Below are 12023 nucleotides of genomic sequence, written 5' to 3' on the forward strand. Positions count from 1 at the left end.
AAGGTCACACGACAATACAAGATGTGTGTGATTTTGTTGTTGTTGTTGTTCAGAAAACAGAAGAAGCCAAATACTGGTGTTCTATTCTCTTCCAACCTTATTGCTCTCTGGAATTAAACATATGTTTATTTTTTGTATGCATGTAGAGATGAAGAAAGAGGAAAGGAAGAGGGAAGAAAGAGATACTTTGAGAAATTGAAGGTGATGACATCTCAATTTATAGTTAATAAATAACCAATTACAAAATATCTGTTTGTGGAAGTTGCTAAAACAGGATCTCTAGCAGAAACACTATGTCAGCAAATAGTTTATGTTACTAAATTACATAGTTTTACTTTAATAGTTTTATCTTCTGCTTGTCCGGAAAGGTCAGATGAGAACATGGGTATGAAAATACTCTGTAAACAATGATACAACATCATTGTTTAAAAAAAAAAAAAATACTGGGGACATTCCCAGGGCAGGAAGGAGGCATGTTTTGAAGATACGATTGTTAAGTCCATTGTTTGGTGCTCAGTCTGTCTTTACATAGAAACAATGTTATGCTTCTGGTTAGGGCTCCAATTTATAACCCAAGCAGTTCTCACAGTAGAGCCCAGATGTCAACTAGGATGCCGTTTCTATAAAAAATGAAATCCGACCTCGACTCGCCTGGAGGCCAGGGCAGGGCGCGCACTGCACCCAAGCTATACTGAAGACTCCATTGCCACAGGTGGTGAGGACCAGGAAGCCCAGGCGGTGGGCGGGGGGGACGGGGCATCCTGAAGAGACTGAGGAATGGGACTCGGCAGTCCCTGGGGTTAGTGGGGGCAAACCCACAGCTGGCAGGGGAGAGAAACTTAGAACTAGGGCAGAAATCTGGAGCCTGAGAAGGGGGCTGGATGCTGGGGCTGGGAGTGGGGGGTTAGAGAAGTAGCGGGGATAGACTTCACATACCTGTTCCTGCTGTTCTCTCTCTCCCTCCCATTCTCACACCCTGCCACTCACTAGAATAGGAATCGAGAGGCTAGGGGAGGACACAGACGGGTGGTGGTGGGGGGGGAGTGATTTCCCATTTTTTTCAGGCACCGTTAATGGAACAGATTATTTTCCAGTAAACGTTCTATCCCCATTCCATATGGTATCTCATTAATCCTTACAGCTCTGTGGAGAAGGAACCAACATTATTATCTTCCTCTCTCTCTCTCTTTTTTAAAGATTTATTTATTTATTTTAGAGAGAGTGAGCCTGAGGGTTGGGGGATAGAATCTCCAGCAGACTCCCTGCTGAGCATGGAGCCCGACTTGGGGCTGGATCCCATGACCCTGACCCTGAGATCAAGAGTCCGACGCTCAACAGACTGGGCCCCCTCGTCCTCTATTTTTTAAAAAAATAAAGTTCGCATCAGTTAAGTAACTTGAGCAAAGTCTCCCAGAGCTAGTGATTGACACATTTGAATCTGGACCTTTTTTTTTTTTTTTTAAAGATTTTATTTATTTATTTGACAGAGAGAGCCAGCCAGTGAGAGAGGGAACACAAGCAGGGGGAGTGGGAGAGGAAGAAGCAGGCTCACAGTGGAGGAGCCTGATGTGGGGCTCGATCCCATAATGCCGGGATCACACCCTGAGCTGAAGGCAGATGCTTAAGGACGGAGCCACCCAGGCGCCCCTGAATCTGGACCTTCTGGCCAGACTGTCATCATTCCTCTATTCGGCTTCCCACACTATGGGAATTACCCTTCTCTCTTTCCTGTTCCTCCTTCTTCCTTCCTTCCTTCTATCCCAGAATAAGAGAGATAGAGAGGCAATTCTGAGGCCACCTCTGGCTGCCTCCACCCCCCGCATGCCCTTTGTTTTAGAGGCAGACCCTCCCTTACCAGGTCAGGGCTTGAGACTGAGGGGAAAGCAGAGAGTGTCTGGTTTGGGGTGGGAGTACAGAGGAGGGGAGTTTCTGGCAGTTTCAAAAGGAACAACAGTGGCAGGAAATGAGGGCAGTGATGGACAAAGGCCCAGATGACAGAACTAAGTGGAGAGGACTTTAGAAGCCACGGATGCACTCAGCATTAGCTCATCTAATAGAAAGGCTAAGGTTTCCCTCTTTCTTACTGATTTTCCCCACAGGTCAGTTCAAAGAAGGTGATACTGGTTGTTTAGTAAAGGTATTGACATTTGGTGAAATATGTTTATATGAAGAATGCCCTGGCCACATGTCCAAAATGAGAGAATGACCCAGTGTTGCCAGGTCCTGGCTTATTGGGCTCTGTATGTCTCTAGGCCTCATGAGAGAGAGGTGGTGTGCCTTACACCTTGAGGCTTGGGTCTGCCCAGCCATTCAAAGCCCATGAACACTATTACACAGTGCACTTACACACACACTGGTCTGCAGACACACGCCCCACAGGGAGAAAGTGAGGTGGCCTGGGCGCCACATCCAGTAGCCTCAAGGAAGTTTGGGGAACATTAGCCTCACCTAATTTGCCAGATGGCACCTTCTTCCTGGGCTGCTCCAGGTGTGGCCTTTTGAAGACTCCATCCAGAAACAGAACTTTCCACAGCTGCCTCTGCCTCAGGATTCACCCCAGCTCCCCCCCAACCCCACGCAAACCCTGTGCTTGAACAACTAAAGCTTCCGAGGTTCCGACCTGATGTAGAAATTACATCTTAGACATCCGCAAGAAGGGCCGTAGACATTCTGTAGTCAGTTGAAATTTTTAGGGAAATTAACAAGCTTTATTCAATACTGTTTGCAGATGATTTTGAAAACCTATGAGGAAACCATTCCTTCAATTCCAGGTAGTATTTTTTGTTTGTTTGTTATTTTAATTTTCTACTGTCGACTTCATGACAGGCTGAATAGCTCTCCAGCCCTTTTTCTCTGCTTCCATCTACACATCTCCCCTCAGACTGCGACTTAGTGTCTCAAGCCACCTGATTCTATTTTCCTATTTGTGTTGGCAGTTAGAAAGCTTACAGCCAAATCTGGGGCCCCAGCTGTGGTCAAAACTTCATTTCATCTGAATCTTGTTTTTCCACCGTGCATTTTCCTTTCACCTCGATTTCTTTAGTTATTTATTTTTTACTTTCAAATGTGTCGTAAATAAGTCATCTAAATCCTTTCTGGAACATGGCTAGAGGTAAGATAAATAAGGGCCCCAACGTAACCCGTCTTCTCTGCTTCCGACCACCACGAGATTCTATGCCTTTCTTTACGCAACAGCCCCTCGCGACCCTCACTTCATCATCTTTCCCAGCAATCCTTTACCCACCCACACTTCTCATCTTGAGATCCCGCAGCCATGCCCACCTTCCTGTAACTGGTCAGCAGCCTGCTTTTGACCCACGTCCCCTTTGAGGGCTGGCTTCTTCCGTTCCTGCCTTCTCATATACCTGGCTCCTTCTCAGTCTCATCCTATCACCTCACTGTTACCTTTTCAGAGAAAATTTCCCTGGCTACCTTTCTGAGTAAGTTCCGCCACACCTACTATTTCTATTGCACTTCTCTTGTTCATTTCCTTTTATTTTTATATATTTTTTATCTGTGTGCCCTCTGATTCCCTGATTAAAGATCCACAAAGACAGAACACGTGTCTGTTTCTCTCCTCTGTCTATACCTAGCACCTAAATTAATGCTCCAAACCTAGTCGATTCTTTTATCCCCCGGCCCTGAGGTCTAATACCTTTTGTGTGCATGTGTGTGTATTATGATTGAGACGAAATTCACATAACACACAAGTAACTTTTTTGAGGTATCATTCTCATTTTATTTTTTCATTGAAGTATAGTTGACATACAATAGGATATTTCAGGTGTATACCATGGTGATTTGACATCTACATACATTACAAAATGCTCACTGCAGGAAGTATGGTTACTATCTGTCACCGTACAGAGTAATTACAATACTATTGACTATCTTCCCTGTACCGTATTTTATATGATGGTGACTTAGTTGTTTTATAACTGTACCTCTGAATCCCCTTCACCTGTTTCACCCATCTCCCCAACCCACTCCCTTCTGGCAACCACCAGTTTGTTCTCTGTATTTATGTGTCTGTTTGTCTTGTTTTGTTTGTTTTTAGATCCCACATATAAGTGAAATCTTACATTGCTTGTCTTTATCTGTCTGACTTATTTCACTTAGCATAATACCCTCTAGGTCCATCCATGTTGTCTCAAATGGCTAGATTTCATTGTCTTTTATGGCTGAGTAATATTCCATTGTGTATATATACCATAGCCTCTTTATCCATTCATCTTATGAATGGACACTTGGGCTGCTTCCATATCTTGGCTACCGTAAATAATGCTGCAATAAACATGAGGGTGCATGTATCTTCTCAAGATAGTGATTTCATTTACATTTTCTTGGGATAAATACCCAGAAGTGGAATTGCTGGATTGTATGGTTTTTCTGTTTTTAATTTTTTCAGGAATTTCCATACTGTTTTCCGGAGTGGCCGCACCAATTTATATTCCTACCAGTAGGGCAGTGGGGTTCCCTTTTCTCCACATCCTTGCCAACACTTGTCTTTGCTTGTCTTTTTGTTGTTAGCCATCCTGACAGGTGTGAGGTGAGATCTCACCGTGGTTTGCATTTGCATTCCCTGATGTTGAGCGAGACTGAGCACCTTTCCATGGCAGGGCAGGAGCAGCTTTGGGGGACACTGGTCTCAGCCGAGCTGCTCTAGAGGAGTTTCTACCAGGACGGGCAGATTGGGGAGGCAGGTCCACGGGGTAATGCCAGGCGGAGGCGAGTAGCGCTGGCAAGGTAGATGGAGAGAGTCAGAACCGGCACCGGTCAGTGCATCAGGCCAGCTAGACAGAAGGAGGGCAAGAGAAAAGGCCATCAGCACTTCTGTACCCAAAGAAAGTTCCTATAGATGCCTGCTCTCCTAGCACGTGCCCTAAAATTAGTCAATACATCTCCTTCACTTATGGCCTAGGCACTTTTGAAGCCCCTGCCTCTGTGCTGGGTCTTGGAATGAGTGAGTTTGTGTGCAAGCCCTTTAAAAGCAGAGTCTCGGTTTCCTATAGCCCTCTGGCTCTCCTGGAGGTGAGCCCCACTGATTTTCAAAGCCGGACACTGTAGAGCTTGTCTTCCCAGTGCAGGCCCGGGGCAGGGGGCCAGTGCCCCATGTGGGGCTTGAATCCCTTGCTCCCCAGGGGGAATTCCATACCTACATATCCCCCCTTCCCTTGTAGATCACCTCACCTTGCAGGTGGGTCCTGACCAGACCTTGTCACTGCCCTTCAACTCTTCTCCATGTGGCTTTTTCTTTCTATCATTCGCTGTGGAAGAGCTGTTCTGCTAGTCTTCAGGTCTTTCTCGGAGAGGGTTGCTCTGTACACGGTTGTAGCCTTGCTGTGTCCATGGGCGGACGGGAGCCCAGGTTCTTCTCGTCCCACCACCTTCGAAAACATTACGATTCACCATTTTGAAGTGCCCAGTTCAGTGGCAGATGGTGCATTCACAGTCTCGCACCACCACAATCTCTCTCCACATAGAAGGTTCTTAATACATATTTTTTAATGAATATGTAAGTCAAAAAACTATTGAATATTTGCTACTTCTTCACATTTGGTTCAGCATAGCCCCATTTTCCCATAGAACACATATAGCAGAGACTGCCATCCTCGGGCACCCCAGCCTGGCAGAGAAGAAACAGTTCTTTATGTAAGTGCTGTAATGATGTCTTTCTACTTTTCAGCTCTCCTTTTTCAATACAGTAAGCTTCCTTATTGCTAACAACTCCCATTTTTCTTTATTAAATAGGCTTTATTAAACATGAAGGATAAGACCTAGTCCCAGGGTCTATACATTCTTTCTGATTATTTCCCCAAAAGTGAAAGTGGTAGTCAGAACATTGACCACTCCCCCTCTTCTGAGGAGGCACAAGAGATCCTTGGTCTACAGTAAATGCATGTACTATTTTCAGGGTTGTAAAAAGAATATTCTTTTCTAGTCATCACAATAAGATGTGGAAATCATGTGCTAATCAGTATACCAAGATTTACTCATGACACCCAAATAGACATATTCACGGGTCCCTTTTCCACAAAGTGCTTGCTGTAGCCAGTAGGAAATCTCCTCTTTGCTATTTATTTATTTATTTGTTTGTTTGTTTGTTTATTTATTTATTTATTTATCAAAATCTCCTCTTTAGAATTTGCTTTTATATTTAGGCTTTCCTGTATCCCTGTATCCTTGCAATCACCTCAAATGTTAGATATTTATAATTGAATTCAGTTACTGAATATTTTAAAACAAAGTGTTAAGGTCTAAGGCAGGCAAAGCATTATGAATTATTTAATAGTGGAAGTTAAAGGTGAATGGATACATCAACCTTGAAAGCTGAGCATTCTGGGAGTATTATGTAATTGATCATGCATCCCCCCATGATATGTTGGGGCTTCAGGACTGTACAAATGCCCACCCATCCTGAATAAGTAACAACTTGTACCAGGTAGATGGAAGACATTCTCATTTCCTATTCATTCGTTTCCTATGAAATTTTACCACCTCCTTTCAGTTTCCCCTCCTACTAGCCTCGATTAAGGCTTCCTATTCTCAGTCCTGATCAATTATAGTCTGGTAACTTGCCAGTCTCCAGCCCTCCCACCTTCTACCAAACCTTACTTTGAGATAGGATAGCCTAAAACACAACACATTATCTCTTTACTTCCCCTACCAAAATCTTACACAGTCTTTCCGAGTCCTGTATGATCTAAGTCTCTTAGCTTAACATTCAAATCCTCTATCATTGGGCTCCTCATTCAAGCCTGAAACTGAACTCCTCCCATGCTGTGACCCAGGAATGCTTTGTGCATCTTGCCTCCGGCCCCTGTCCTCGATCTCTGAGAATGCCCTTCTTCCATGCCTCCCTTCCCAAGTCTGCCCATCCTCATCCTGTTCAGATCACTATCCTTGCCCCTAATATTTGCTTGCATTCATTTGTCTCTAATTCTTTCTCCTTGCTTCTAAAAGAGTGCCTGGCATAGATGTGATGGGTACTTTGTTTTGTTGGAGTAAGCCTTAGCACAAACCCTCCCCTGACCTCAGTCCTCCAATAAATAGGAATCTTCCCTTCTTCTGAACACCCATCACCCTTTATTTATATTTCTCACAGGTGAATTTTTCACGGTCTAGTTCATATCTTTCCTAAAAGACTGTAAGTCCTTTGAGGGCCCAGTCAGTGTAATCGGTGATTCATCCTGGCATCTGCTGTCCAGAATAGTGCAGTGCCTCGTTCCCGGCAGTATCTGCTTGATGAAAGAATATCATTTATCTTAACAACCGGTGTCAGCACACTGGGGAAGTTTGAGCTGATGTTTTTAAAAGGGTAGTTTGCTGAATTTGTATATTTAAAGGCTCCTCCAAAGTACTGCAGAATGTGATCAATAAGTGTTATTTGTTTATTATGATCTATGAATTAGTGATTTTTATGTTTATATACTGATTGTCATGGCCAGTATGCCGATTCATGTTTCTTTCAGGGGGGCGGGGGGATGACTGTTGGATACCAGTTTGCAGCGTCTGTGAACCACTGTTGTCACTGCTACTCCTTTAGAATCAGGATCACTCTGATTGTTTCTATATATAACTCAAAGTAGAAATGCACGTTGGGGAATTGGTTGGTTTGTGCACAAATCACCAAGTTATTTATATATTTGTATTTATAAATAACTTGGTGATTTATGCATTTTAAATGACTCAGCAGAATTATCACATGTCCACAGTTATTTATTTATTTGTTTGTTTGCTTTGGGAAAAGGCCAGAATCTTCATTTTGTTATATTCTGGTTGGGCCTTACCTTTGAGATGCCAATAAATTCTGACCCAAGTTACTGCTTATTCTTCTCATCTAAAATACTTTCGAAATTAGACAGAGGCTGGACTAGATGAATCATCATGTTAAAATGTAGGCTGGTTTTATGAAAGCCCATACAGTCAACTTTGGAAGCCCAGTGTGCTTACAATGTGTGAACGACAGCAGTTCTGAATAGCAATGTATTTGAAAAGTGGTTTGACAAGTGCTGAAGATTCTCTGTCATTTTTCTTTTAGAAAAGCAGCTAAATATTCCTTACGTAGTAAATGAAAGAGGTCTTCAGAGAGTAGCAGCTCACATAACAGGAACCAGTCGGAGAAGAAGCACGTTTCCAGTTCCAAGTAAGAGAAACGACAAATAAATGGCTTAACGGAAGGCAATGGAAAAATTAGTCCCAAATAGTTTATTCTTTTAACTTGTACATGAAATGTTGATATGACTGCCTACAAAATGCTCAGGGGGAATCGGGCTCAGATCGCCTCTTTTCAGAAGCAAGATCACAAGACAAATAGCTCAATAACTGCTCTCAGAAAAATTATGTGGTGGGAGAACTTTCTCTTTGAGTTTCCCATGACCCTATTTGTGCTTTCCTTCTTCTTGTTCAGAGTAATTTCTCTTTCTCACTCCCATCAAATCTTCCTCCTCTTCAAAGGTTCTCAATCAGTTATTTACTTTCACCATGAGTCACTAGGTATTCCTTGTGGCATTTGTATTCTATTCCATTGAATTATGGGAAGTTGCAATATTTGACCATTTTTCACTCACAGATATGCCAATTTCATATAGTTTAACCAAATATGGTAAGCCTATTTCTTACCTAAAGAATCGGTATCCACCTAGTAATGCAACAGTGCAAGAGTCTTATGGTCTAAATACCCATGTTGGAATACCAGCTCCTCTTTAGCTAGATATATGGTTTGAGCAAATTACCTAATCAAATCAAGCTTCAGTTTCTTCATATACAAAGTAGAGATAATCTTTACATCATAAAATACTGAAGATTAGCACAGGCAAAATTCCTGCGTATTGTAAATACTCAATAGATAGTTTGCTTTTATTATTATGAAAGGTTTTATCCCAAGTTAAAGAAATTTAAGATATCAGTTAAAATATGAAAAGATTATGGGATTTTTTTTTTCATTTTGGGGGGTCCAGTTGCCTTCCTGGTATTCCTGAACTCATTCTTTATGAATGATGGACATGTTCTGCCTATAAGTGAGATCATTATTGTAATGTTACATTATTATAATATTACTGTTCATCAAGAAACATAATAATTGTTTTACACTGTTGAAAAACTAAATTTTGCACCAATCACAGAGAAGAGCCCAAAGTTTAAAGGAATGTCGTATTTTGGTACAGCCTTTTTTCACTCAAAGTCTTTGGGAATTAAAGATCCAAGATCTGAAGATCTTTAAAGCTGGGCTCTCTTTGCCAAACCATGCTCCCTGTCTTACTGTGGAGTAGAGATGCTTTCTGCTTGAATGGCGCCTTTGACTCTGGATTGCTGAGAAAGACCAAGAAGGAACCCAAAGAGACCTAAAGAAATAGCAATAAGTTCTGAGCTCCAGGCTTAAAGAAATAGATATGTTTTTTTTGGGGGGGGGGGTTTCCTTTCATGTTACTCATTTGAACTCACCAGCGTAGGAAGGGAGGCAGGGATTTGGGACAGAAGTTCTGCCCCAGAGTAAAGATTGCCATCTGAGTTCATCATCCTCCACGCTACAGTTTAGAGTGGAGTGTGGCAGGCGTGGCCTAAGTGGTGGATGAAGTACAGAAAAGTAAGGGACTTCCAACAGATCACAATGATAGAGTAGCCTCTAGATTCCTATAAGACTGAAATTTATGTAAGATTGAAGGAGCAAGAAGTTTTATATTAGATTGAAATTCTTTGAAATCCCAACCAAAAAATTGGCTAGCCACAGCTACTGAGATAATTCTTACCTTTGCTACAGACTTCTTTTAATTTTCTTTCTCTCTAAACTTCATCCAGGCTCCAAGAATGAAAAAGCTTTGGGCCAGAAAATAAACTCCTGGGAGTCATCAAGAAAAGGACATTCATTCTTGAGTAATTTGCACTTGAGGAATGGAGAGCTGGTTATCCATCAAAGTGGGTTTTATTACATCTATTCCCAAACATACTTTCGATTTCAGGAACCTGAGGAAACTTCGGGAACAATTTCAAGGGAACAAAACAGAAAGAAAAACAAACAAATGGTACAATATATTTACAAATACACAAGTTATCCTGACCCTATACTGCTGATGAAAAGTGCTAGAAATAGTTGTTGGTCTAAAGATTCTGAATATGGACTCTATTCCATCTATCAAGGTGGGATATTTGAGCTTAAGGAAAATGATAGAATTTTTGTCTCTGTAAATAATGAGCAATTGATTGACATGGACCAAGAAGCCAGTTTTTTCGGGGCCTTTTTAATTGGCTAAATAATCTGCAAAGAAAAAAGTGACCATTCACAGCAAAGCAAGAAGTCTGAGCAAATCCACTTCTACCAAAAGACCGGAAAAGCAACACACGCTTCTCTAATATTTCTGAAAATGACCAAGTCATTCTAAGATAGCGAAATTGCCTAAAGACCTTTCAGGGCTCTACCAGATACCAGTTTGCTAGCAGAAATCTAGAAGATTCTGTTTCCAAACACTTGTGTAGCAATAAACAGCTGTCTTCATTATCTACTCTTGTGAAGATGCCAGAAGAAAGATTAATGATCCATATATTGTTTTTTGGAGGCTTCACAGCCAGTGTGGAGCCCAACATGGGGCTTGAACTCACAACCCTGAGATCAAGAGTTGGCCACTTAACCAACTGAGCCACCCAGATGCCCAATGATCCATCTCGTAAGTAGTATATCACCTTGGTTGCTTCCAGGTTACCATAAGGGACAACACTGCCAAAGTTGACAGAAAGGGGAACCACTAAAACGTTACAATCTTGGGAGGTAGCCTCTGTCAATATATGCGATGTGCAAAGGGTGTTTGCATTGTGCATGACCTCACAGGAGGTATCTCATACATCTGGATTTGATGGAAATAAGAACATTCTACTCAAAATAATATCACTTTGTATAAAAAAAAACTAAATTTATGCTCAGTGAACAAGGAACTATTTGTGAATGGCTTGTGCTTTTCACTACCAAAAATCAAGCTGGCCGAAAGCACTGATAATATTTTTGATAAAGGACTCTATGATGAGTAAACAGCAATGAGAAATCAGGGAATTTGGTCTCATGGGAGCAGGAGGAGACATGGGAAAGTGGAAATGCCAAACACAGGTAAATTAGCAGAAAAGAGCCTAAGAAAGATCTGGTCCCCACCCCTCACCCTCCTACCCCATTCTCCACTGCCCAATGTCATTGTCTAGCATACCTGCTTAAGCTCATTTCAGTGATTTGCCTCTGTGAGAAGAACAGCAGTTGCTTTTTTCTGCCAAAATTATGACACAAAACATTTTATTTCACATTTAATTTAACCAGTTGGAGAAAAAAAATGAGTTGGACTGTTTGTCTAATCTCTTCTAATTATTGTCCTCAACACAACATAATTTATACTTTGGGGTTGCATGCTCAAACGTCCATTTAAACGTGTCTGATCCAATAGGTCTTTTTCAAAAAGGCTCATTTAGATTTAAATTTACAACATGCTACAGATACCTGGCACGTCTGGCCCTTCTTACTCTATTTTCTATAACACTAGTTAAGTTTTTACATACTGACAAATTGACTTATTTGTTATTCTGTCTTTTGAAACCTGCCTCCTCTCACCAGAGTATAAGCGTTGTGATAGCAGGGAACGTTGGGTCCTGCTCGCATCTGTGACCTCAGTACCTGGACAGACCCTTACCATAGTACCCACACAAAATATAGTTGTGAATAAATGAGTGACTGAGTGAACAAATACCTAATCAGATGGGGAAAAATTTTTTTTAAATATCCACTGCCTCATCCCTCATACTGAAAAAAACTGGGAGGAATTTCAAAAGTAATCTCAAAGTGAGGAAGACCTTTTATTTTTTTATTTTTTTCAAGATCTAATTTTTTTAATTTTAATGTTTTTTTATTATATTATGTTAGTCACCATACAGTACATCCCCGGTTTCCGATGTAAAGTTCGATGATTCATTAGTTGCGTATAACACCCAGTGCACCATGCAATACGTGCCCTCCTTACTACCCATCACCAGTCTATCCCATTCCCCACCCC

The 12023-nt window shown here is 41.7% G+C and overlaps 1 protein-coding gene across 3 annotated transcripts in view; it reads left to right on the forward strand.

The window, feature by feature from the left end:
* The window catches only part of TNFSF10 (TNF superfamily member 10), a 32908-nt gene extending 22646 nt beyond the window's left edge, over positions 1-10262 (forward strand). For all 3 annotated transcript variants that reach the window (XM_040621594.1, XM_008705328.2, XM_040621595.1), the window contains exons 4-6: positions 2729-2771; positions 8042-8146; positions 9799-10262. In XM_040621594.1, the coding sequence (XP_040477528.1) occupies positions 2729-2771; positions 8042-8146; positions 9799-10250 (600 nt within the window). In that variant the 3' untranslated portion in view covers positions 10251-10262. The remainder of the gene's footprint in view (positions 1-2728; positions 2772-8041; positions 8147-9798) is intronic.
* The last annotated feature ends 1761 nt before the right edge of the window (positions 10263-12023 follow it).

This window comes from Ursus maritimus, unplaced genomic scaffold, assembly GCF_017311325.1.
Source record: "Ursus maritimus isolate PB19 unplaced genomic scaffold, ASM1731132v1 scaffold_4, whole genome shotgun sequence".
Taxonomy (NCBI): Eukaryota; Metazoa; Chordata; class Mammalia; order Carnivora; family Ursidae; genus Ursus; species Ursus maritimus.